Source organism: Orycteropus afer, unplaced genomic scaffold (genome assembly GCF_000298275.1).
Source record: "Orycteropus afer afer isolate SDZICR_OR568_19922 unplaced genomic scaffold, OryAfe1.0 scaffold00070, whole genome shotgun sequence".
Lineage (NCBI taxonomy): Eukaryota > Metazoa > Chordata > Mammalia > Tubulidentata > Orycteropodidae > Orycteropus > Orycteropus afer.
This window is the reverse complement of record NW_006921657.1, coordinates 7,788,930-7,816,799: the sequence shown is the minus strand read 5'-3', so window position 1 is coordinate 7,816,799 and position 27,870 is coordinate 7,788,930. Positions and strand designations below refer to the sequence as shown.

The 27,870-nt window shown below is 47.2% G+C and overlaps 1 protein-coding gene across 1 annotated transcript in view; it reads left to right on the top strand.

Moving 5' to 3' along the window:
* The window catches only part of COL13A1 (collagen type XIII alpha 1 chain), a 187,365-nt gene that overhangs the window by 57,284 nt on the left and 102,211 nt on the right, over positions 1-27,870 (top strand). Inside the window, exon 3 of the mRNA XM_042780919.1 lies at positions 6,573-6,580. Coding sequence (XP_042636853.1) covers positions 6,573-6,580 — 8 coding nt within the window. The remainder of the gene's footprint in view (positions 1-6,572; positions 6,581-27,870) is intronic.

Below are 27,870 nucleotides of genomic sequence, written 5' to 3'. Positions count from 1 at the left end.
TGGGGCAGCAGCCCCGACTCTGCTGCTTGAAACCCTCTGAAACCCAGTCATTCTTAGCTGGGCCTTCCAGTGGCAGCCATGGTCCTCATTTGGGGCTCAACCCCAGGGTGTTGGTAGAAAACTAAAGCTGATAAAAGTCCCAGGTCAAGACAAGCAGATGAGTTATCTCACTCAGACATTGTTCCTTGACCCTCTCTTGTTTTCTCATCTCCAGCTGTCTCTCTTTGCTAGTCTCCTTGTCCTCATTATTGCTACAGTCCAGCCAGTGCTTTCTAGGCTACCAGGACCATGCTAAGAGCTGGCCTCCAGATCATTAAGAACCCTGTAATTAGCTGCTGTTGAGACAGCCCCCTAAGCAACAGAATGAAGCTGTGCACGGTCCTTTGTCACCCCCGTGAGTGGTTGCAGATTGGACTGTTGCAATCCATAGAGTTTTCATGGCTGATTTTCAAAAGCACAGCACCAGCCCTTTCTTCCGAGTCCTTCTTGGTCTGGAAGCTCCACTGAAATCTGTTCAGCATGAGAGCAACGCACAAGCCTCGACGGAGGGACATTTAGAACCCTGGTAGGTAGATGTTCTTATGCCCATTTTACAGATGTGAAAACTGAGTACAGAGAAGTGAAGTAACATGCCTGTGCGTATAAGGTCATCCTGTAAGTGTCAGGGCTGGGATACAGACTCAGGCTTGACTTAAAAGCCCATTCTATTGACCACTGAAACATCCTATCTCCAAAGCACTCATTTCTGCACTGCTCATACATGCACATATGAGGTAAAATGACTTATTGCAGTCTGTTGAGACAGCCCTTGGAAACACTTCATACAGGACCAGGCACATAGTAGGACCTCAACAGCATGAGTGCCCTTCGTCTTCCCCTTCCCCTTCCCCCATCTTTCTTTCTCTCCCTTCTCCTTCCCTCTCTCCTCCTGCTTTTTCTCTCCTTCCTTCCTTGCTTACAATCCAGGTGAGAAGAGCCAGGACAGAAGAGAATGTGGCTGTGGCCAACCTGACCTCATGCTGGCCCTAAGCCTCCCAATAAATAACAGGGTCTGTGTATAAGCCTCTGGCTCTGCAGCATCTCACTTGGGGAAGACAGGCATTTGTAGGCCCAGGGATTAGAAAAGAGGAACAGGGGTTCCTGCCAAAGCGGAGGAGGGGCTCTTAATCTTCCCTTTTTCCCCTCCCCATCTTTAACGCATAAAAGGAATCAGACGGCTCCCACAAAATCGACCAGGAAGGTAAAGAAAGTTTTCAATAGGTGCTTGGCGTCCAGGCCTTCAGTGGAATTGGCCCACTGGGAGGGAGGCCCCCTCTCCCTACAGAGGGCAGTATCCTGACCCACAGGAACGAGCCAGGGCAGATTACCCACTAAGCAAGGTAAGCATGGGTTTGCTTGTGCTTACTGATTATTACTTACTTACTTGTCTTACTAAACATTAGTAGGTAAGCACTAGTAATAACTATTAGTAAGTAAGCACAAGTAAGCCCGTGCTTACCTTGCTCACTGAGTAATCCCGACACTGGGAATGAGCCCCTCTGAATGAGACCGGTGAGCTGGGAACTCAGGCTGGACCACAGCCTTCTTGTCCCCTGGTCCCATCTCCTTCCTCTGCCTGGGTTCCTACAGTGGGAGCAGGGGTTGTCTGTGCCAGATGGATTCTGTGGTCATTTGCTCAAGTCCTTTGAGCCTTGGAGGTGAGAAAGCTACTGCAACCAGCTGAGACAGAGTTTTGGGAGAGGAGGGAAGAAAAACTAAGAGATTGCCAAGAAGATGGATCAGATGGACTCAAGGGGTGTCACAAAGCCATATAGCTGAGGTTACTGCAATGTATAGCGAGCGTCTGAAGCCCACGTAGGATCTTAGTAATGAGAAGCAAAGCTGTCATTCACCAAGTGCTTATTCAGTGTAAGAACCTTAGGTCTGTTTGTCTTGTCCTCACTCCAACCTTGCAAGCTGATACTATTAGTTGATGATAAGGAAGCTGGTACTATTGGTTTCATTATACAGATGAGGAAACTGAGGCTAAGGGAAATGAACAGAAGTGTGTCTGGAGCTCCGTAGCATTGAGAGTCACTGGGATTTGACTCACTTGGCACAGATACCAGGTCTGTTTGGCTCCAAACCTTTTGGACCTTGGCCTGCCCTCCCACTGAATCCTTTCCAAGTTTCTCCAGGAGAGGGGTTGAGACTTGGCAGAGACACCCTGGTCCCCTAGCCCAGTGCTCATGGGGGCCTCATGGAACAATTCCACACTCATAAATTCCCAGCACCCCTTTCGTGGACGTATGCAGGGAACACCCTGCTTGGTAGCCTGTCTCCCCTGTCTTTTGGGAGGGTTGTAGGATTATAGGATTACTATCTCATGTAGCAGGTTTTTATTTTTATTTATTTCAATAAAAAAGGGAATGTTGTTTTCTCTTTTTTCACATCCCTTTTCTGGTCTTGGCTCCAGCCATTCCCTCACCCACCAATTCTGCAAGACTTTCTCAGACTAGTAACATATGGGACCTGTTTCTTCAGAAGCCAATTATATAGTTTTCTGTTGTGTTCAGGGCCTGGCTACAAGGACGGTGTCTTCTGACATCTTCCAAGACTGGCCTCATCCTGTCCCGGGGGACCAACTACTGTGTTCCCTAAGTGACTCTGTTATAGGTGTTTTTTCCCATCTGCTGAAGTCACAATGTTCCTGGCTTCTTTCCAGGCCTCCTTGCTCAGTGTGAGCTGTCTAGGTATTTTAGCTTCCCTGAATTGTCCTGTCTCAGTGCCTCCTGGGATATGGATGCTTCCACAGCCAGTTACTGAGTGAGGTCAGAGGTTAGGAGAGTTGGGTTGGGTTGATAGCCTGGGCTCCACTTAGTGATTTATTAGCCAGTGTCCCCATTAGGGGCTGTTAATACATCAAAGCAGTGTTTGTAGAGCCTGGAAAAGTTGGGACTGTGACAGACATTAGCTGGTAGCTGTGGTTAAGCCATAAAACTCCCAGTGGATGAGGAGGGGTGGAGGGAGGAGAGTGTCATTTTGATTCTTGGCTAAGCAAAGGCGAGAAGAGATTTAAGTCCCTAAGTCCCTTAAAATGAATTTGTGAGTTAACTCATGGAAATCGTTGAGTTTGCAAGGACAGAATGGTACAGAGCAAAAAGACTAGATTCTAGAATCAGCAAGACCCGGGTTCAAATCCCAGTTTTGGCATGTAGGAGCTGTGGGAAATGGGGCTCGACACAGACTTTCTCAGAGCCTCAGCTTTACCTTTGGTAGGATGAGGATAACAATGCCCCTCTTAAGAGGCTTTGTGAGGAAAACTCAGACCACAAATGCCTGGCACAGAGTTGACATTCTTACCTTGTGGGTGTGTCCAATGCAAGGGCTCTTTGGAGGCCTTCCAGGGGCCACTGTTAGTCAGAGGAAGCTGCCTTCATGGGAATCTCCAGCAGCCTGGTCAAGGCAATGCTCAATTTAGTGCTGGCATCATGGTGACTTTTTGACTGTCTCCTATCCATGGGCAAAAGGACAGCACTTCCCCTTGTGGTGGTGAGGGGGCTGGTGCAAATTAGGTTCCCTGGGAAGCTGACTTTGAAATGGAGATTAGCTACAGGAAGTTATTAGAGTGCTTTTAAGAGCAACACCGTTGGAGGGTGTCTGAGGCTGAGTATTCTAGAGGAGCAAAGCCAGAGAAGTGTATATATAAATATACATAGAGAGATTTATTATTTCAAGGAAATGACTCACACATTTGTGGAGGTTAGCAATTCCTAAATCTGTGGGCCAGGTGGCAAGCTGGAGGCTTCTTCTGACTCACATGATAGCAGGGGCTGATGAACCCAAAATCTTCAGGTGGCAGCTGGCTCACATCCCAAGAACCAGAGGTCAGAAGATGATGAGGAGAATGCAGGATTGAACGCTGATCAAGACAGTTAGCTTTGCCAGATCATCCATATATAATGGATATCAACCACACCCCCAAGGAAACTCCCCTTTCAATTGATTGGCTGTTCACATCAGACCACAAAATGGAAGATAATTACATAATACCTGCCAAACCACTGAAAATCATGACTAGCCAAGTTGACACATAACTTTAACCATCACGAAAGGGAAGAGAAGAAAGCAGGATTGGGTAAAGGGAGAAGTTGAGCTGTGATGCAGTCTCATCAAAGGCCTCAGCCAATCCTACAGGTAGCTCTGGAGCTGGTATGGCCCTTTAGAGTTGTCCCAAATTAGACATGAGAGATAGGCCATTGGACAAGGTGATTCTCTCTAAGCAAGGCAATTCCTGAAGAGCACTCAGGGTCATCTTCTGGCAGCACTCCAGCATCTAAGGGAATAAGTCCTTCATCCCTTAAAGAGGGATCTGGATCACTCAACACAGGAGCATTTCTACAGCTGCCCAGGACATGGGCTGAAGATCTTGATACAGGCAGCTCCAACTCTTCCTTCACTAAAAGGAGCCATCCATTCCTCATGAAAATATTAGGTTCCCTGAAGTTTCTGTGGCATTCTCTGTATTCTTTAGAGCTTTCAGATTTGGATTCAGTGAACACATCTACTCCCCATCAGCTCTGAGTTTTGAAGATTCCTTGAGCTCAAAGAAGTGGGAGAGTCAGAGGGAGTCCCTCCTCCACCCATACCACACGGTGATATTGCCGAAGTCTGGGCTAGATAATTTCACCCATTGTTTAAGACATCCAAAGTTTTCCCAGTGCACTTAGGAAAAATGCCAAGCTCCTTTCTCTGGCCTTTAAGACCCGTTGAGCTCTGGCCCCTGCCTACCACTCCTGTCCCATCTCATGCCCATATCATCTATTCTCTCTAAGCTCAATAGAACTTTCTGCAATGTGGTGTAGTGCTTAAGGGATTTGACTGCTAACCAGAAGGCTGGCGGTTCAAACCCACTAGCCTCTCCTCGGCAGGAAGATTGGGCAATCTACTTCCATAGTAATACTGCCTCGGAAACCCAAGGAGGGGTCACTATGAGTCAGATCCGACTCGACGGCAGTGAGTTTGGTTTTTTGGGTTTTTTATCTAATATGGTAGCCACTAGTCACCTCTGACTATTGAACAGTTGGACCATGGCTAGTGAGACTGAGGAGCTGAATGTTTTATTTTATTTTAATTTATTATAAATTTAATAGCTACATATAGCTAGTAGCTACTGAAGAGGGCAGCACAGCCCCAGCCTTATGGGCCTTTTTCTCTTTCCTAGACATTCAAACTTGTTCCCATCTAAGGGCCTTAACACTTACTGTTACACGTGTGTGTGTTGGGGGGGGGATGCTTGTCCCTAGAATCCTCTCTCCATGGCTCTTTCTTACCATTTAAGTTTCAACTCCAATGTCACCTCTTCAGAAAGGCCTTCTTTACCTCCTGAGCTAAAGTGTTTTCACAAATTCTCACTCCCTCTATTACTTTACCCTGTTTGAACTTTTTTTATAGGGGTTATCAGTGTCTGAATTTTTCTGTATTTATTATTATTATTATATTAGTATTTATGTATTTATTGTGTATGTTCTACAACTAGAAATAATAATGATGATGATGCCAAAGCTAATATTGATAAGACACTTACTAGGTGTCAAGAGCCAGTTAAGAGCTTTACATATGTCATCTCATTTAATTCTCACAACTTTATGAGGTAGGTATTGCTTACCCCATTTTACAGATAAATTAACTGAAGCTCAGAGGTTGACTTGCCCAAAGCCATGCTGGGACTTTGTCTTGGTCACCTCTGGAGTCCCAGCACCAACTTAGAACCGTACTGGACACCCAAGGTTTTTGTTGTTAGTTGCTGTCAAGTTGGCCCTGATTCATGGTGATCTCATGTACAACAGGATAAACCATTGCCTGGACTTTGCTGTCTTCATGATTGGTGGTATGTTTGAGTCCATTATTGTCCATTGTTGTTTCAATCCATCTCATTGAGGGTTTCCCTCATTTTCTCTGACCTTTTACCAAACATGGTATCCTTTTCTAGTGACTGGTCTTTCTTGATGATGTATCCAAAGGGGCTTAAGAAGTCATCATTGACTGACTGCTAAGACTGCTGAGTGGGGAGACTGGGCCAGTGTGAGCCCAGAAAGACCTCTGGTCTGGGTCTGGGCACTAGCCCTGCAGCTCCGTGGACTCCAGACTGGAATGGTGGACTGAGGGTGAGGTCCAGGGATGGTGCTGAGTGTGGCTGGTTTGGGAGAGGAGTGAGCCTGGCTGGGTGAACCTGCCAAACCCTCTGCTTGGGCAGTGAAGTAATGCTATTGGCCAAGATGGAGTCTCTGAGGCTGAGGCTGAGACTGGGGCAGAGGCTGCTGGCCTGTGTTTATTGTGCTTTCTTCAAGCCTCAGGCAGAGAGAGACCAGAGCTTTGGAGACCACCCAGCCTTTTCCTCTGCAGAGAGCTCTCACAACCTCCTGCCCTCCCCTCAGAGCCCTCGCCTCAGGCTCCCCAGCTGCTGGAGAGGAGGGGTCTGTGCAGAGGAATGCTGGGAGCTCCTTCATGCGAATCGGTGACTGATAACACGGCCTGGCCTCCTGGGGTGCCCCCCTCCAACAGCATCTTCTCTTAATTAAAAAGTCAGGCAGGGCCTCCTGTTGGGAAGGGACATTCTGTGACAAGGGGAAGCCAGCAACCAGACAGGCTTCAGCCTCCTTTTAATGCTGCTATCGCCATTTCCTGTGGATTCCTCACTCTCAGCCTCTATCCCTGCACCCAGGTGTGACAGAAAAGAGCTTTGGACAAGGAGCCTAAAACCCAAGTGCTGTTTCCAAAGAGATGTCTTTACTGCTGTGTGACCTGGAGCACGCTTCTTAACCTCCAGGCCTTCCACTCTGCCCAGGATTGTCATGGGATTCACTGAAGTGCAGTGTGCTGAAAGCTTGCAAGAGTTATTTGTGTGAAAGTGCAGAAAGTTAAAAGGATGTTCATACAAAGGTTTCACATTGGCCTAACTGTCCCACTTCCTTAGCCTAGGAAAATAATGCATTGAAAGAAATGTGCTATATGCACCAAGATGTTCACTGCAGCAGGAAATATAAAAAAAACCTTCAGGAGACTTCAAGATCTAGTAACCAATGATTAGGTAAATCACTAGTGACTGGTCTTTCTTGATGATGTGTCCACAATGGGATCCTGAGCAGCCATTTCAAATACCATTTCCAAGCCCTTACAAATGTGGGGACCCTGTTTACCTTGTCATGTTAAGTGAAAGAAGCAGTGAACCAAATTGCATGCACGCTGATTTCCACCCTGCGGACAGGTCTGCATGTGGACATGGATCAGAGTGGGGAAGAGAAAACGGAAACAGCCTGTGAGGCTGGGGGGAGTAGAGCTGATGCTTTTCTTTCACAAAATGTCCTTTAATGTTGCTAAAGAGCTGTTTTAACAATAAATGAATGTCAGGAAAATAAACCAAACTTAAAAAAAAAAAAAAAAAAAAAAAGCCAAATGTAAGATCCAAAGTGTTTTCACTGTTCCCAGGCCAGATGTATCCCGTTCCTCAGCTCCTAGGTCACCACGCAGCGTCAACACATACAAGTTAGGTTGCGTAGTTAGCTATGGAAGTCAGGCGGCAGGCAACTCAGAATCTGTCTGCTCTGGCGCCTAAGACTACACAATCTAACTCCATCCTTCTCCTGTGTCATGTTTAAGGTTCCTCCAGTTCAAAAGTTAGTGGTTTCCTCCTCTAGACTTTAATTAGAGCTTCCACATCCTCAGTTATAAAGGTTCTTTAGCTTGCAGTTGTGCTAAGCTTCTGGCTAAGGAATCATCACAGGTGCCTGATCTGATTGATTGATTGCGGCTGCCAAAAGTCCAAGAAAACAACACTGAAATACATTAGTTATGTCTGCCATGGGCCCTGCATAGAAGAGTTGTTATGTGCCATCAAGTCGGACCCAACTCATAATGACCCCTCCTTGGGTTTCCGAGGCGGTATCACTACGGAAGTAGATTGCCCAACTTTCCTTCCGAGGAGTGGCTGGTGGGTTTGAACCACCAGCCTGCTGGTTAGCAGTCAAGTGCCTTAGGCACTACGCTACCAGAGCTCTTGAATAGAAGAGTAGCAGCATGTATCTGCCATCCCAGAATAGTCTGGTACTAAAAGCAGCGCTCTAACATTTGGGCTTTCATCTTTGCCAGTGCCTCCCTGGAGAATCTTGAGTACTATCTACCTTCGTCCTAAGGGTCAGCCTCTCTGTGTGGAAGAAAAAAAAAAGTGGATGTCCCCAGTTCTTTAGGCAGCATGCTGGCGTGGAAAGAAGGTGGACTTTGGAGTCTGATCAACCGAGACAAGAGTACCAGCACCATCACTTACCAGCTATTTGACCTTGGGTGATCTATTTAACATTATTAAGCCTTGGTGTTTTCATCTGTAAATTAGAATACTTAAACTTGCAGATAATTTGTGTTATGGAGATTAGAAATAACTACTGAAAAGTGCCAGCCTTCTGCCTAGAACATTGTGGTTAGTGTTATTACTTGCTGTTGAGTCAGCTCCTACTCATGACAACTCATGACCCAGCATAGCATTCATTAATTCTTAATCATATTTTTAGTTGTGTATAATTTAAAATCAGATTTAAGAAAAATAGATTCCCAGAGCAATTAAATACCTCACTAATTATTAACTGGGAGCTCTGGTAGCGTAGTGCCTAAGGCACTTGACAACCAGGAGGCTGGCGGTTCAAACCCATCAGCCACTCCTCAGAAGGAAGATGGGGCAATCTACTTCTGTAGTGATACTGCCTCGGAAACCCAAGGAGGGGTCACTATGAGGCGGGTCCGACTCGATGGCACATAACAACAACAACAATTATTAACTATTCCCAATTACTGCTTAGCATAACCTTGTTTTCCCTCCAGACCTGAGTAAAACTCAGACTTCTAATTCACCCAGTTATCCTGGGACTTGGGACTTGTTCAGGTGTAGTCTCCGGGGCTTCCATGCCTGGTGGAAAGAGAAACAAAGGGGGAGGGATTCAAACATGATCAAAGACGGCATAACCAAACAATTCCAAACATAATTAAGCCTAACTCTCAAACAAAACGTTTAGTTTCTAAACACCATTATGACATTGCTTCTTCATAGATCTTTAGTTAAAATGAGAGCCAGTGGGCCCTCCCATCCATTCACTAAATTATTCAGTCATGTTTTTGGCAAGGATTTGCTGAACTGGAATTGGAAGAGTTTAGAGCTAGAAGTTCCCTAGAGATGGTGTATCATGAATTAGCAGTGGCTTGAGGACCAAAATGCAGCTCCCTCACAGGCTTTGTTTGGCTTGCAGAGTGTTTTTTTTTGTTTGTTTGTTTTTTTTAAATTAGTATCAATGTTTAGAAGTCAGAAGATTTTGCTTAAAAAATTAGATCTTTTACTTTTCTTGAATATTTTCACTATCTGACAATAGTGGATCCGCTTCCCCACCTTGCAGCACTTGGTTGTAGCTGAGGGGCAACCACTCCGTTTTAGGCAATATATGCAAAACCTTAGCACTCCCTATTGGCACAGCTGGCCTGCTTTACTCGTTTATGTTACCAGCTTGGTATTGGGGTTGTGACATCTAATCTCCCTAATTCCTCTTAGAGTAGTAATCAAAGAATAAATTACTGCCCGTCAGAAATCTTACAGTCTAACAGAGAAAACAAGGTCAAAAACATGGAATTGACATATGCATATAGCAAGAAGAAGAATAAATAGCTAGATATTTTGAGGGCTTGGGAAAGAGTTGAGTGTGATGCCATGGGTTGAGGTAAATCAAAGGCAACTGCCTGGAGAAGGTGGTGTGGAGCTGCAGTGTACATGTTGCAGCCTTTGCTGGAGAACTGTGTGTGCCTTTTGGATGAAAGGGAATAGCACTTGCGTACTGCTAACTTCCTGGGAAGAACCTGAGGTGAAGGGTTGGGGTGCGGCAGGAAGTAACTCCTTGGAAGAAAATGCCAGGTCGTGTGGGAGGATCTCGCTGCTTTTTGGAGATTCAGTCAAGGGTGACAAGTTCAAGTTCAGAAACCCTGAGACTCCAGTTCCTAATCAAAAAGAATCAGGAGCTAGAGTCAGCAGAGTCTAATGGGCAGCTTGATAATCACTTGCCTTTATAAGGGCTGATCACTTGCCTTTATAAGGGCTGACTTGGTAGCGAACGACCCCCCCTTCTCCAGGCCCACTAACCCCCATGGGCAGTTGGGCCCTTCTGCCCTGCACCAGAGGTTGTTCCAGGAAACTGGCGGCCTGAGAACAATGCTTGCCCTTGGCCTGAATTTGTGGACCTGGGCCTGTATCCCTCCCAGCAAGACCTATTTTCAAGAGTTCCTCACTTGGACTTATGATTCTGACCCCAGCCTCAAAGTGTCAGGGGCCCAAGGAGGCGAGAAATGTGCAGTTCATCTACCCATTCAAAGCCAGTGACCTTAATCTATTCTTATTGTGTTCAGATGGTCACCCAGCCCCATCCATCATGCTCTGGTGTCTCCACTCATTCTGGCCCCTGTCTGTTTGTTCTTCTTGGTTTCCGGGCCTCGGGGACTTGTCTGAGAGGCAGGGCAGCAGGGTGGTTAGAGCCTGGGCCCTGGAGTCAGCCTGCTTCTCACCAGCTGTTTGACCCTAGGCAAGAGATGCCACCTCCCTGTGTCTCCGTTTTCTCATCTTTAAAATGGGAGTTGCAATAGTGTCTATATTGTGAGGCTGGTAACCAAAACCAAACTCATTGCCGCCAAGGTGATTCTGACTCAAAATAACTCCATGTGTTTCAGAGTCAAACTGCTTGTAGGGTTTTCTTGGCTGTAATCTATATGAAGGCAGATCATCATCTTTTTCCGTGGCACCACTGGTTGCATTCAAACCACCAACCTTTAGGTTAGCAGGTGATCACAAACTACCTGTATCACCCAGCAACCTATAAGGCTGGTAAAAGTTAATATACATAAAGAATTTACAGTGGTGCCTGGCACATGGGAAGAGCTAAGTATTGACTGTTCTTCTAGTCAGAACACAGAAGAAGGTATCATTTGCTTCCATGATCAAATGTCATTATTTCTAATTTCATAATAATGAAATTTTCTAGAACTATCATTTATTGAGTGCTTTATCTAAGCCAGGAATGATGCTAAACACTTTACCTGTATTCTCTCATTTAATCCTCCAAATCCAACGAGATAGATACTATTGTTACTTCATTTTACAGTGAAGAACATGGGAACTCAGAGAGGGTCAGCAACTTGCCCAAGGTCACACAGCAAGAAAGTAGCAAAGCTGAGATTTGACTCTGTGGCTATTTGGTTCCAAAGCCTTGCTCCTACCACAGTTCTGTACTGGGGATGGGGTGGGGTGGGTAGGAGCCAAGTTTGATTAGAAAAAGTTCCAAATTACCAGTCACATTTCTATTCCATTACTTCTATGTATAGGGAAGAACAATAAAACTACGAGACTGAAGTGTACATGTGGCTGATTGTAGTTACTCCTCAGATGGATAGTGTCTGGATGGGGTTAGCAGTCTGTGCTCAGTGGGGACACTCTGGGAGCTGGCTTTAGTAAAGAGACAAGAGTGGACCAAACTGAGCCCATGGATGAAGCCATGCATTCCTCAGAGAGACTTAAAAGGACTTAATTGAAGATTTTCTTTCTTTGCAAGCTAAACCTCTCACCCCACCATCGACGTCATGTTGACTCTCTAAATTTGCTTTCACAGCTGAAGCAATAAATGTAGGAGTTAAGAAGGTGAGCTTTAGGATGTAACTGGTTTCAACTTCTGGCACTGCCACTTCTCAGCCCCATGACCTTGGACAAGATACTCAACTTCTCTGTGCCTCAAAAGCCCCGTAGGTAAAATAGGATAATAATAGCACTGAACCTGCCTGTTGGGCTTGTGATAGATACTCACTGAAATAATGCATAGGTTTGGAGCTAAGTGAATGCCTAAGTTCCAGCTGTATGACCGTGGCACAATAACTTAACTTCTCTGTGCCTCAGATTCCTCATGTGTTGAGCGGTACCCTATAGTACTATTGTGAGGATTAAAGGGCATGATGCATAAAAGTGCCTGACCCTTGTCTGAAGGCTAGTGAGCGCTTAATAAATATCATGCTTATAGTCAATGACATGAGACAAAGTATATGTGATCTGCTGTATGGAAAGTGAATTTGCTCTGTAAATGTTCACCCAAATCACAATTAAAAAAAAAAAAAAGAATAAAAAAAATATATCATGCTTATAATGATGATGAGACAAAAGACTTAGGATGCTGCCAGCCCCATAATGGGTTATCAGTTGTTGTTCTTGTTAGGTGTGGTCAAGTGGGTTCTGACTCATAGTGACTCCATGTATAACAGGGCAAAATATTGCTCAGTCCTGTGCCAGTCTTACAATAGTAAGTATGGTTGAGCCCATTGGTATAGCCACTATGTCAATTCATCTCATTGAGGGTCTTCGTTTTTTTTTTTTTTTTTTGCTGAACCTTGACTTTGCCAAGCACGATGTATTTCTCTAGCAACTGGTCCTTCCTGATCACATGGCCAAAGTCAGCAAGATGAAGTCCTATCTTACCATCTTCACTTCTAAGGAGCATTCTGGCTGTAATTCTTCCCAGACAGATTTGTTCTTTTGGCAGCACACAATATGCTCAGTATTCTTCGCCAACATCATAATTTGAATGTGTCAGTTCTTCCTTGGTCCTCCTTTTTGATTGCCCAGCTTCCACATGCATATGAAGCAATTGAAAATACCACGGCTTGGGTCAGGCACACCTTAGTTCTCAAGGTGACATCTTTGCTTTTTAACACTTTACGGAGATCTTTTGTAGCAGATTTGCCCAATAGTAATATGTCTTTGATTTCTTGACTGCTATTTTCATGGGTATTGATTGTGGATCCAAGTAAAATGAAATCCTTAACAATTTTAATATTTTCTCCTTTTACCACGATGTTGCTTATTGGTTTAGTTTTAAGGATTTTTGTTTTCTTTATGTTGTAGCGTAATCCATACTGAAGACTGTAGTCTTTGCTCTTCATCAAGGGACTGCTTCAAGGCTTCTTCACTTTGGGCAAGCAAGGTTGTGTTATTTGCATATCACAAGTTGTCAATGAGGCTTTCTCCAATTCTGATGCTGTGTTTTTCTTCATATAGTCCAGCTTCTCAGATTTTTTGCTCAGCATGCAGGATGAATAAGTGTGGTGAAAGGATACAGTCCTGATGCACATTGTTTCTCATTTTAAACCACAAAGTATCCCTTCATTCTGTTTGAACAACTGCCTCTTGGTCTATGTACAGGTTTCACATGAGCACAATTAAGTATTCTGGAATTTTCATTCTTCATAATGTCATCCATAATTTGTTATGATCCACACAGTCAAACACCTTTGTGAAATCAATAAAACACAGGTAAACATCTTTCTGGTATTCTTTGCTTTCAATCAAGGTCCATCTGATATCAATAATGATATCTCTCCTTCCATGTCCTCTTCTGAATCTGGCTTGAATTTCTGGCAGTTCCCTGTTGATGTACAGCTGCAGCAGTTTTTAAAATTATCTTTAGCAAAATTTTATTTGCATGTGACATTAATGACATTGTTTGATAATTTCCACATTCTGTTAGGTCACGTTTCTTTGGACTAGGTACAAATATAGATCTCTTCCAGTCGATTGGCCAGGTAACAGTTTTCCAAATTTCTTGGCATAGACACATGAGTGCTTCCAGCATTGTATCCTTTTGTTGAAACATCTCAATTGGTATTCCGTCAATTCCTGGAGCCTGTTTTTCTCCAATGCCTTCAGTGCAGCTTGGACATCTTCCTTCAGTACCATTGGTTCTTGGTCATATTTTACCTCCTAAAATGGTTGCATGCCAAACAATTATTTCATTATAATGACTACATATTCCTTCCATCTTCTGTTGATGCTTCCTGCGTCATTCAATATTTTGCCCATAGAATCCTCCAGTTTGAGGCTTGAATTATTTTTGTCAGTCCTTTCAGCTTGAAAAATGCTGAATATATTTTTCCCATTTGGCTTTCTAACTCCCGGCCTTTGCACATTTCATTATAATACTTTACTTTGTCTTCTCAAGCTGCCCTTTGAAATCTTCCCATTTAAGACTTTTACTTCTTCATTTCTTCCATTCACTTACCTCTCTACATTCAAGAGTAAGTTTCAGAGTCTCTCTTGACATCCATTTTGGTGTTTTCTTTCTTTCCTGTCTTTTTATGAACCTTTTGCTTTCTTCATGTATGATGTCCCTGATGTCATCCTACACTTTTCTGGTCTCTAGTCATTAATGTTCAGTGCCTCCAATCAATTCTTGAGAAGGTCTGTAAATTCAGGCAGGGTATATTTAAGTTTGTACTTTGGCTCTGGTGGACTAGTTTTCATTTTCTTCAGCTTCAACTTGAACTTGCATATGAGCAGTCTGTTTGGCTGTTGAGCCCTAGTCTTATTCTGACTGGTGATACTGCACTTCTCCAGTGATGTCCGTGTGTATAGTCATGGTTTATGCTGTTTGAAAAAAGATATTTCAGCTATTTAAAATTTAAAAAACCTGTCTTTGGGTGACACAGACCTGGTTATAAAGACAATACCTGCAAAGCCACACCGCTGACCAGCTGGTTTTCCATCCTCCTTCCCACCTTTGCCTGGTGGGGCCTGCCAGCAGAGCCTGGGCACTTGGCCTCTCCAAGTAGGGCCTTCCTCAAAAGTGTCAAAGAAGGGAGTCTGAGAGATAGTACCACAGAGGCTTGTCCTCTTGAGAAGATCAGTGGGTCACAGCAGTGGAAGGAAATAAACCCTGACTCTGGGGCTCAAGTCCAAGGCCAGCAGTAAAGGGTTTGCTAAATCCACTTGCCCCTAAGGTCCAGGCACTGGTCACCAGGTCCAGGTCTGCAGGCAAGGAGCTGACCAGAGGGCTGGAGCATGGGGGTAGACCTGAATTGTGGAGGTTCCCTGGGAGATTCTTGGCAGCACTTCTCCTTTCTGTATATTGGTCCCTCATTGTGAAACAGGGTTGCTAATGCCTACTCCTGCCTTCCAGGGTTGTTTTGTGGATCAAATGAGCAAAGGTAGAAACAAGAGCCTTGAGAAGGCAGAGGACTGAATGCTGATGTAAAAGGCCCAGTCCCGCTGCATGCATAGCAGCTCAGGCAGGAGTTAGCTTGGGAGAGAGGACCTGGAAAGTCAGAAGGAGTGAGGACCACCATGGATGGAGGCCCTAAGGGGGAGGGAGGGAGGACCACATCACTCCAGAACCTGCAGGAAACTTAGTTCTGATGTGGATAGACGTCAGGGACTGGGACCTGAACCAAGGAGAGCAGTAGGAAGGCTGGGATCTTACTCCTGGGAGTTTACAGGCTCAGCCTGGGAAGTCTGCATGTAGCGATAGGTGGGATGCCTACCAGTTGAGTCATGCTCATGGGAGAGGTTGGCCAGATCCTCCAAGGCTGGAGGGGAGGGGTGTGAGGGAGCTCAGGAGGGACAGCCCCACCCTAGGTGGTAGGGAGATACATCTCCTGGGCTAGAGATGTAGCTCCCCAAGGACACAGATGGGGTCTGACTTTTATAGCATCTGACACAGCAACCCACCCATAGCTGGTGCTGAAGAGATGTCTGTGATAACACACACTTGCAAAGTGAGCATGAAGCAACACAGCTCAAGTGTGCAAAGAAATAATTTTCTTTACCCTCCTGGCATTGCATGAGCTTGGCTTTCAAGCCCAAGCCTTCTGCTGAGATCAAAACAGGATTCCAAGTCACTCAGCCACCACTTCTGTGCCTTCCACTGTGCCTTCCAGGCCGGCCGCTTTGTTGGTTCAGGACACCTGCCTCTCCACTGCCATTCTTCCTGGGGTATAGCTGGGTGGGGGAGGCGGAGGTGCTGTCATAGTGTTGGGGATAGAACATGAGTGTGGTCTGTGGCCCTCGCCTGTCTGAGGTTGTGCATCCCGGACCTGGGCAGCACCCTCTGTCAGCAATTACTGTACTAGGGCCTATGGCCAGCTCCCTCTCAGTTCTTCCCATCTCTATCTGAAGCCTCTTGCAGCCACTTCCCAGCACCTGGGGGCTACTTTCCCTGACCACGGAAAAGGGGGTCCTCCTGCAGTTGGGGAGTGAGGGCTCTAGACCTCATTGTCCTCAGCTGTGGGCACTCCCCTCTGATGGCTGAAGTGGGCCTCTCTCCAAACACTTCCAGAGCCATCTTTATGGGTACCTGGCCCCACACACCTTCTCTCACCTATATCTAGCTAGGCTGGGATTGGCTTCCCTGGAAATAGGGCTGGGTAGAGCAGGATAAACCCTGGCATAAAGTCAGGATTCTGTTAGGGAGGAAGAGGGGAGGAAGTCTGATCCCCAGGCACACCTTCTGTGTTCTGTGTGAGGAGCTGCCCAAAGCTCTGGGCTGGGCCATCCGAGTCTCCTCCATTCTAACATCCAATCCCATCCTGTCCCCAGTTATTCACCAAACAAGATGGGCAGCAAACTCCAGATGGAAGGGAGGATGGTGCTAAGGGCAAAGTGGTCCAGGAGCAAGGTTGTAGTCACTTCATGGCCACCCAGAGGGAGTGAGTAGTTGGACCTGTGGACTCAGGACCATAGTCACAGGGGACATCAAGCTCAGTTGGCATAACATACTGTGTGAAACATTTTTCCACATCCTACCTTGGTGAGTTTGGAAGAAAGGTTGGGCAATCTACTTCCATAGTGATACTGCCTTGGAAACCCAAGAAGGGGTCACTATGAGTTGGGTCCAACTCGATGGCATGTAACAATAACAACAACAACCTTGGTGAGTAGCCATCTAGATTCAATGTCCAGAGCAAACAAGAATGAAGAAAACCAAAGATTCATGGAAACGATTAGTTCAAGCAACTGGTACACCATGTGATCCTCAGCCTATACAACTATGAGACCAGAAGAACTAGATAGTGCCTGGCTACTACTGGAGGGGGCTCTATGTAGGAGATCCTGGATAGAGTGGGAGAACAATGTGGAACAAAGCTCAAAATCATTTGAAAAAAAAAAAGGGGGAGACCATGTTTGCTGGTCTGATAGAGCCTGATCGTACCACTGGGACTATGGCCCCTAGCTGTCCTTCAGGTCTGGAATTGAACCCACTCTCGTGGCTTCTAGCCAAATAAAAGACAGGCATTTGAGCTGGACATTTACTTCTTGGAGAGATCAAGCATGGTAGAATAGAAGGGCTGTGTATGCACAGGGAGACAGCTCAGGGAGCAGGAGCACATGGAGGGGAGGACACAGGGAAGAGGTAACTATGGGGAGGAAGTGAGAGGGGAGCTGTTGCATTGTGGTAAATTGTAGTCAATGTCATGAGACAAAGTGTATGTGAACTGCTGTATGGAAAGTGAATTTGTTCTGTAAACTTTCACCCAAATCACAATTTAAAAAAAAGAAAAAGTGGTCCAGAAGCCCCTGCAGCTGCACCCAGGGCCCTACCAGGCTGGAAGGCCTCTTCTGTGGTGTCTACAGGAAGGTGGCCACTGGAGTTACCTTCTGGTGGCCATAAGTGGGGCAGAAGCACTGCTGTGTATGGCCTTGGAAGTAATGTGGTTGATCTGAGGACCTCCTAGGTCAGGGATAAACTACATTGGGGAGGATCTACTGGCTCCTGTCCCTTCTCTGCCCACTTTTCCCAGTCTCTCTGCCGATCTTTATAGCTATAAGGGACTGAGGAAAGAGGGCTGCACTTAAGCTTAGTGCCTACGCCTGGTATGAGGTATGCTTGAGGGTCTAGGGCACTCGGCTCCTCCACCTCCATCTCTACTGCCCCCACCACAGCCAGGTCCAGTGTGGGTGACTCTCTGCCTTGGTTTTCTCATCTGCACTTTAGTCCCTCCAACCTTCAAGGCTATACTCGCTTTGTCTGATAAGACAGAGAAGGAGCAGCCCTATACACCTCGTATTTCCCCTGTATCTCATTGCCCACCCCTCATGGCTGTAGTTCCAAGATGACTAATAAGTTCCATATAATGTGTCAGTTCCTCCTGATTGATAATGGCTGTGTTGGAAAGAATTATGGAGCCTTGTCTAGGCTCATAGAGGAAGACTAGCTGTGATTGATTGGCAATGTCTGCCATGAGCACAGGAGCAGAGAGCGTGGGTGAGTGTGATTTAAATTGCTGCCTACTCCTCTCAGAATCTGTTATTCTCCATGAGCCCAAGCTGAAAAGGTCTGGGGCTGTCCTGTGGCTGAGAGACAGCATCATAAGACAGATCCAATAGCAGTATGCTAGGAAATGATTTACAACTAGCTCTCAGGAAGGGGGCAGGGGTGGGGTTGCTTTGAAGCTTTGATCAGTTGCTGTGGTGTGACAACTCCCACTGTGGCCAATTTCTAGCTGCCAATGAAAAGTCACTGAATGCAGAGTTGGGAAGAGAGGTACACATTTGGCACTCACTGTCCCAGCTGGCTCCAACATACCACTGTCTAAGTAACCATATTTTTTCCTGATAAATATAAAGACTTCTTCCACGCTTTAAAGCCATGCCAGTGGTGGGCTGTCCTGGGACAAGCTCTGGACTAGAGTTCAGATTGCCCTGCATCCATGATTTCCAGCTGTGAACCAAAGACAGGGTAGATCCCTTCTCTAATCCTCAGTTTCTTCATCTATAAAATGGGTGTCAGGTTGTGGTGAAGCTCAAGAGAGCTGAGATACGAGGAAGTGCTCTGTCAGCCACAAACAAATCTGTTAGACCATGATGTGTCAGACATCTCCCAGGGAACAACCCCAGAGGTCTGCCCCAGGAATCTGCCTGTGCCCTTTCCCCATAAAGCCAATGTTTCTGCCATGGGGCTGTGAGAGAAAGAGACTTGGTTCTCCTCTTTGATGTCAACCTCAAAGGACAGACTGCCTCAAAGCTCATTGAGTTTCCTGGAACAGCGCATCGTGCCTGTCACTGTTGAATTTCTCTCAGTGTTTCCCGCCTTCACCACTCCTTGGGGAAGAGGCTGCTGAGTAAAGAAGCCATTCCTTTTATTTTCTTGTGTTTGCCTCTTTAAGCTTTGGGCTCTCCATATTCCCCTAAGGGTTCTTCCAGCCCTTCATTGAGCCAAGCTTTGTTGAGCCAAGACTTGGTGTCAGGCAGACCTGAGTTCAAGTTCAAGCTCAGGCATTCATGAGCTCTAGAGCCTTGGACTCATGCCTTAAATTCTCTGGGCCTCAGATTTTCCTACTGTAGAATGGGAATAATAATAGCAGTAGCTACTTTATGGGATGTTGGATGGAAATAAGGTATGTACAGTTCTTTGCTTAGTGTCAGACACAGAATATTGAGACACAGCTGCTCAATAAATAGATGACTGTTTGTTCTAACAAGGTATTGGGTGTGGATAGGACAGGCCAAATTATAGAACAGGATCCCAAAAGTTGGCACCACAGGGTCAAGTGAGAGCTGGGGTGTTGATGTAAGGATATGGGCAGGGGTATGAATTGTAGGGACTGCTCTGGTGGCACAGTACCTAAAGGCATTTGACTGCTAACCAGAAGGTTGGTGGTTCAAACCCATCAGCTGCTCTATGGAAGAAAGATGGGGCAATCAATCTACTTCTGTAAATATTTACCACCTCAGAAACCCAATGGGGGTCACTGTTAGTTGGAATCAACTTGATGGCAGTGAGTTTGGTTTTTGTGTTTGACCTCTGAGGTTGTTCCCTGGGAGATGTCTGACAAATCATGGTCTAACAGATTTGTTTGTGGCTGACAGAGCACTTCCTCATATCTCAGCCCTCTTGAGCTTCACCACAACCTGACACCCATTTTATAGATGAAGAAACTGAGGCTTAGAGAAGGGATCTAACCTGTCTTTGGTTCACAGCTGGAAATCATGGATGCAGGGCATTCTGAACTCTAGTCAAGAGCTTATCCCAGGACAGCCCACCACTGGCACAGCTTTAAGGGGTGGAAGGAGTCTTTATATTTATCAGGGAAAAATATGGTTTTAGACACGTGTGTTTTTTTGTTTGTTTGTTTTTTGGTAGGCACACAAGGAGCCCTGGGACAGGTCCCGTTAGTTCAGCGCAGACTTTATCAGCCTCAGCACTATTGACACGGAGGGCCAAACACATCTTTGCTATGGGGCTGCCTTATGCATTGCAGAATGTTTAGCAGCATCCCTGGCTTCTACCCACTAGAAACCAGCAGCAGCTTGCCAGTTGTGACAACCAAAACTGTCTCCAGACATCGCCAACTGTCTGTGAGGGACAGAATTACCCCCAGTTGAAAACCACTGCTCCAGTGGGGTGGAGTGTGACAGTCACCCAAAGTCTAAGGAGAGCCTGGGGTGCACAGCATCTGTCCCGGCAGGATGGGTGGGCCAGGCGCGTGGCAGGGCCGAGTGGCAGGTGGTCAGCTTCCGGAAGCCTGTTAGCAGGCACCAGAGGCGTGTGTCAGGGCTCACACCCCAGCTGCTGGGCGTCACAGTCAAGCAGGGTAAGAGCACGGCTTGTGTGATGTTGAGCTGGGAGCACGCTGCGACCCTCACTCCCCCCGTCCAGGACCAGGACCGCATCCATAGTCGGGGGTGGGGCCAAGCCCATATTAGAGGGTATGGGGCTGAGGTCCAGGCTGCCCCTTCCACTCTTCACGGTCTTTCTAACCTGGAGAGCACAGACATTGGATCATTGGATAAGAGAGGCCAGGGTTCAAATCTGGACTCTACTGTACGGAAACTAAACCTAGAACATAGACACACACACACGCACACACACACACACACACATACAAAACAGGTGCTGCCACTTAAGAGCAGGATGACCTTAAGCAGTTTTCTTACCCTCTAAGCCTCAGGTTCCTTGCCGGTGAAATGGGGATGACGGTGCCAGTCTCACATGCCTATTGTAAGGACTTTACAGCTGCCATCCTTAGCATTGTGCCTGCCGCATCATGTCGTTGTTACTGTTGTTAGGTGCTGTCAGGGCAGTTCCATCTCATAGTGACCCCACATGAGAGTAGAACTGCCCTGCATAGTTTTTAAGACTATAATCTTTATGGGTGTGGGTCACCAGGTCTTTCTCCCACAAAGCCACTGCATGAGTTCAAACCACCAACCTTTTGGTTAGCTTGGTGCCTAACTGTTGTGCTAACAGCAAACCTTTCCCCCATAAACCCTTTGTTTGCATTAGTTCTCCTCTCTGGAATTTCTCCAGCTTTCTGATATAGGAAACTGTCAGCCCCTCAAGGGGAAGAATAGAATTTTTCATCTTTGTATTGCCAGAGCCTCCCTCCAGGCCTGGTAGATAACAGGTGCTTAAAAAAGGAAACTTCCCTTCTTTGAGGGACAATGACTATGCTTTATTTAATGCTGTATAGCAGAGCCTGACATATAGTAAGTGTTCATGAAGTGTTTGCTGAATGAATGAAGCGCACAACCTAGACAAGGTGTTGGAACTTGTCACGGGTCCGTTGCTACGTGGCCATGTGGGGTCGCCTAGCTGGGAGCAGGTCAGCCAAACCACAGATGAAAGCAGCGGCCACCCTAGCATGGAGCTGAGACAGTGGGTGGCAGACCTCAGGCAGAGGAGGGGGTCGGCCCCACCACAGGCCAGCTCAGCCCACCCAGGTGGCTGGGACAATCTTCATAATTTTCCCCACTGTGAAGAAAAGGGGTCCTCTGGAGGCCAGCAGCAGCACGTGGGTGGGGTTGAGGTGTTCTTCTCCCCTGTCACTATAGGGCAAACATTTCCCTACCCCCTCGGCACAGTCAGTGACGCAGGTCATGAGTGACATTGTGGTTTGTGAAGAAGACCCCTGGGGTGAGGAGTCAGAAGACCAGGATCCTGGTCCCGCTTCCATCACCACTCATAAAGTAAACCTGGATGGACACTAATCTCCCTATGCCTCTCTTTTCCTACCTGTACAGTGGGGACTTGGCAATGCCTAGGAGATGACTGTCCTTTGGTGCTTGGCCAGGGTGAGGGGTCAGTCAACAGTCACATTACTGAGCACGGCCCAGTGGCCACATGGGAGACCAACCAGTGACATCCACTTTGCTTGTAACCCGCACTGGTGGATTTCACAAAGCCATTACCTCCACCCCACATCTGCTTTAGAGCATCAGAACATTAAAACATTGATTGAGTGAAGCATTTGCTTAGAAATCCAGGGCCTCCCACTAAAGGCCTGTTTGAGGAAAGCTGACAGGAGGAAGGAACCAGTTGGATTTTTCAAGGGACCTAAAGATTTTCCAAGGAGCTCTGGTGATGTAGTGGATAAAGCATTTGGCTGCTAACCAGAAGGTCAGTGGTTCAAACCCACCAGCTACTCCACAGAAGGAAGATGGGGCAATCTACTTCTGTAAAGATTTATAGCCTTGGAAACCCAGTGGGGGTTGCTATGAGTTGGAATCGACTTGATGGCAGTGAGTTTGGTTTTTTGGTTTAGTAAAGATTTTCCAGGAGGCTGAAGATGCCTTGAGGTCATCGCTGATGGGGGGAAAAATGGTTGACAAAAGTAGTCTTCTTTTATAACCCCCCTATGTCTCTTCCCCTTTCTGAAGTACCAAATCAACTTCTACCTAGGGGCTTTTTCCATTCCTGAGGTCCTGAAGTGGCAGGTGGGGCAACGCTCATGTGGAAGACCTGGCCAGAGTGAAACTCAAACTCCCTACATATGAAAAAAGAGCACATGGACAAGAGGTGAAGGGTCCCTGGTGGCACAAGCAGTTTGTGCTTAACTCGTAAACTGATGGTTGGCAAGTTGAACTCACATAGTGGCACCTTGGAAGAAAGACCTGGCAATCTGCTTCCGTGAAGATCACAGCCAGGAAAGCTTATGGGTTGCAGTTCTGCTCCGGAACACGTGGGGTTTCTATGAGTTGGAAACCACTCAATGACAACTGGTTGAAGGTTTTTATCCAGAGATGGGGGGGTTGGAATCTAGAGAAAGGAGCGGGAGGCCAATGGGCAGCCAGGGTCCCAGGGAGAAGTTCAGAGACAAGGGTCGGTGGGCAGTTTGGAATGGGGGTTAGGTGCTTTCTGAGTGAGAGGCCTTGAGAGAGGCATGGCAGCAAAGGAGTAGAGCTGGCAGTGAGAGCTGCCTGGCCTTGGGGGAGTCACTTGACTCTCTTTTGCCTGTTTCTTCATCTGCAATGTGGGGTAATAGAACCTGCTCCAGGGAGATATGAGGATCAAGGGAATTAATATATGGAAATCACTGAGAATTGGGCCCCTGATAAGAACCAGGGAGGTGTGGTGCAAAAATTCCTCAAAATCCTCAGTTAAGTTGTATTGCTGGTGAGTGCTTGGTGGGCCCAGCAAAGTGCTCACTTAGCTCAGTGCTGAGTCCCATGTCAGCTGCCTGGTCATGTCTGATGGTACCTGTGCAGCCAAGATTGCCTACCGGCAGGGCCATCACTAAACTCTGGCTTTCATCACCAGGGATTCATGCAGAGTCCGCAGCACTGGGAGCCAGGGCCCTGTCAGGCCGGCGGGGTGCATGGCATCTGCTTTCCATGTGGCCAAACTGTCCAGATTGCCAAGGGCTGGGCCCTGTCACCAGGCTACTTCTCACGCCGAGGACATGTCCCCCAGCCAGCAGGCACAGACTTCCCAGCTGGGCTGGCCTCACAGGCAGACTGCAGCTTGGGGAATATTTGCAGATTCTGGGTGACATTCCCCTGCCCCTCAGCCTAATGGGTCCCAGATGCTCCCCTCCTCTCCCCACCATCCTCCCTCTGGCTTGTTCAGAAACCCTGCGTGCAGGCCTGTCTGCCTGCCTGGGGCCTCCTCTCCCAGTTCCTATACCTCTTGTTGGTTTTTTTTTTTTTTTTTCAATTTAAAACATTTTGTTTCCCCTTCGTGTGCTGCTGTGACAGAGGCCAGCATGAAAGAGGTTGTTTCCTCCTGGCTGGGGACCAGGGCGGAGAAGTGGACAGATAGAGAAGAGTGAAGGAAGCCGGCTTTGGGAACGTGAGGAGCAAGGGGAGACGTAAGAAGTCTTTCTTGGACCAGCATAAAAGAAGCAACAGGAGTAGCAGCTGAGTTAACGTAGCAGGTCACCAGGAGCTGGGCAGCCACCTCCGTCTCAGCTGGGACACCAGCTGACCTGGGGGCTTTCATGACTCATGTTCTGCAGAAATGCCTTTCCTTTCAGTATCTTGCTGCTGCTGCTGCTGCCTTCTGGGCCCCTTCCCCCCTTACTTCCTCTTCAGGATTTGTAATTCTTGGCTGTTGCAAGTAATGAGGTCAGGCTATTGCTGAGGCTGGTGGGAGGTGGGAGGTGGGAGGGAGAATGGACACAACTAGGGGTAGAAGAAAGAGAGAGAGATGCGTGGAGAGCGAGTGAGACCTGGAGCATAAGAGGTGGGTGGAGGGAAGGAGATGGTGGCCAGCAGAACCAGGAGGTCTGACACGCCTGACGACTTGCAGAGTAACAGAAACCAGGGCAGGCCCGATGGACATCATGCTGGGACCCAACTGGGAAGCCTGGTTTTGCCCTGCTCCTGCCGGCGCATTTTCCATGGTGTCTCGTGGGAAGCTTGGAGGGGACACCAAGCATGGTGACGGTTGCAATCTCTTTAGGTTTTGTTCCACATTTGTCCTTTCTTAGTAGGCTGCAGTGCCCACTGTCGCGGATCCTACAAAGCCATCTTGTACCTGAGTCATGAGTCAAGTGGGTCGTAAAGAGCCTATTTTGTGGGAGGGAAACTGAGGCAGGGAGCTTTCCAGGGTTCAGCCTCAGGTTTTCAGCAGGACTGAGCCTTAGGTTTTCAGCAGGACTGAGCCTGGGACACAGACCTCTGCATGCTTCATCCAATTATGAAAATGCAGAGATGAAATAAAGGGAGAAGAGATTATATTGGTGAAAGTGGGCCAGGAAAATGCAAACTCTGAAGACCAGATGGAAGTCCCTCAGCTGAAGAATTCTTGGACGCTGCTTCTAAAGAGGCCTCCCCACTGCCTGCCTTCCAGCCATGACCCTGACCCTGGCATTTTCTCTTTCTCTTTCAGGACCTCCTGTAAGTACTCAAGCTGCAGCCTGGTCACACACGGTAACTGGGTCCTGGGTGGGGGGACAATCGGCCTCCACCGTCTCCTGGGTGGGTGGGGGAGGCAAGCTAGGCAGGTGGTTTCTGGAGCGTCCCTCCAGCATCTTTATATGGGGAAGAAGCTAGTTGCCTTCAAGTCAGCTCTGACTCCAGGTGACCCCGTGTGTTTCAGAGTAGAGACACTGCCACAGGGCTCTCAATGGCTCATTTTTTTTCAGTAGATCCCCAGGCCCTTCTTTTAAGGTACCTCCCGGTGCATTCAGATCTCCAGCCTTTCAGTTAATTAGCAGCCGAACACAACCGTTTGCACCACCCAGGGACTCCTTACACAGGAAAGGAGGCTGCCGTTTTACCTTCCACCCACCTCTGCCTCACTCCAGGGCAAAACAATGACCACCCCCACACAAAGCAGGTTCTGAATTTCAATCTGAAAGACTGATGGGCCCCACTGTTAGCCCAGCTCCTTTGTTCTCTAAAGAAGAACTGGAGTCAGAAAAGCACCAGGTTTTAGAAAGAAGAAAGTGATAATCTGTACTTGGTTCTGGTCCTTGAAATGCCTCCTCCCAGATCAGAAAGGAGGTCAGTGTGAGGCTCTAAAGGTGGGCTGTACTGAAAGACTTCATGTCCACATGTCCACACCACTCCCTGGGGCAACTGCATTCTGGCCTGGTCACCTTGGGCAGTGGTGGTGATGGTGTTTTATGCAAGAGAAAGCAATGTCAGCAGGTTAGACTTGGAGACACACATAAATTATAGTCCTTGTGTCATGCCTGCTTCCCTGGTGTCTCTCTGAGGCCCAGGTGGGGTAGAGGAGCCAGGTCATTGCCAGAGAACCTGAGAAGAGCCCGAGGAGGAGAGCCCAAGAAGACTATCTCCCTGAAGTAATGGATCCAGAGAACAGGAGCTTGTCTTCTTTGAAAGACAACACTTGATATCCCAACAAAAGACGCAGAGGTCAGTGGGGAACTGGGGACTGGAATTTGAAAAGGCTGAACTCTCCGCATCAGATCTTTCTCAAGGAGGTGACTGACATCAGCCAGTCTATCATGCCTTCCTCAAAGAAGTCATTTCCAGCATTGTTCTCTTGATCTGTATCTGGGGCTAGACCTACCCAATTTTTCATCAGACCATTATTTAATATTCCTTCTGTTCTCTGAAAGGTAAGTGGAACCCATGCTGGGACTCCTGCTCTGTGCCCTGACTGATAGGTCCCACAGAGAGAGGAAAATCATTTCATTCCTTGCAAAGAGGAGAGATGATTTATTGTGCCATGTTTGGGACGTCAGATCTCAATTCCTGTCATCAGTCTTCCAAAATAAACTCTGTCATGGGGGACTTTGACACACCCCCTGCTAGAAATGGGGCTCTTTTCCCCCTTGTACTTTTTGACTAAGCCAAAAGATTCCTCACTTCCCCCACCCTAGAACCTCCTCCCCATACCACATCTCCACAGACAGGCTCCTGGGCCTGCTGATAAAATAGCTCTGGGCAGTTACAGTTAGTAGGAAGGGTGGTCCCTCCATCATGGCCCTACCTGACTTAAGAGTCCTTCCTGCACCAGAAGGGTGACCCTGAGCCTGTCACAGCCAGACTGAAGACTCTGCCGCAGAGGAGCAAATGAGGAGATAGGACACAGTCTATCCTCAGAATCCCCACTCCCGTGATGGTGGTGGGGTGGTGGGGGAGGAGCCCAGGTAGCTTCCCCACATGCTGAGCCTGACCCAGGAGTCCTGAATTTTCCCAACTTTGCTTGAAAACTCAAAGCAGGGGAAGAAGGAAATGGGAATCTCATCAAAGTGGCAATTGCTCATCAGGCCTGTTCTCTCTCTCCTTGAAGTGCTGTTGGCCAGAGGCGAGAAGGCAGGGATACTAGATGACACCTGACTGCAATGCCTGTCTGCTGTCCTCTGAGTGTGTCTCAGAGACCGTAACTGGGTGGCTCTGTACTTGAGCCAGAAGACACAGGTTCCCAAGGACAGAAGTATGGCCAGCATCTAGAGATTACAACCATGGAGGATGGATTTTCATTGCCAGAGGAATTATTTCAGTTACAGCAAATATATAGCCACCCCGTCCCAACACTCATGTCCATGGTAGACATTGCTAATCAATTAGAAAGTTTCTCAACACAATGCCTTGTTGCCATTGTTGTTATGTGCCATGGAGTTGGACCCAATTCAGTGACCCCTCCTTGAGTTTCCCAGGCTGTATCACTATGGAAATAGATTGCCCAATCTTCCTTCCGAGGAGTGGCTGGTGGGTTTGAACCGCCACCCTTCTGGTTAGCAGTCAAGTGCCTTAGGTACTACGCTACCAGAGCTCCCACACAATGCCTTAGTCACTATGAATCCACTGAGTTGATGTGCAAGCTGACATGTATCCCTGCATTAGATTTAGGAGAGAGTTTCTTCATTGCAGGAACTATAAGACTAAAGGAAGCAGGGATATCTCTGTTCCTGGAGGAATATGGGAAGATACTTGATATCCAACCCTGATGTATGTATGCCTTTCCTGATTTTGAACCATAACATGAGTTAATAATGCAAGTAAAGCCCCCAGCAGAGTCTGGCATATGGCAAACACTCAGTAGAAAACCCACCCATCCTCTGCTGTCGAGTTGACAAGCAGTTGCCAAGCTTGGTCGAAGATGATCTTTGCTGACATAGTAGCTTACTACCTGTTCGGCACTGTTGTGTTTTTATGAAGGCAGTGATTACAACTATGGGCTGTGAGCCAGACTAACCGGGCTCAAATTCTGGATCTGCTGCTTCCTTGCTGTGTGACGTTGAGCAATTTAGTTAACCTCTCTGTGTCTCAGTTTCCTTATTTGTAAAATAGTAGTAGTGGTAGCATAGCATCTGCCTCCTCCAGTTGTTGTGAAGAATATATATATATAAAACCAAACACAC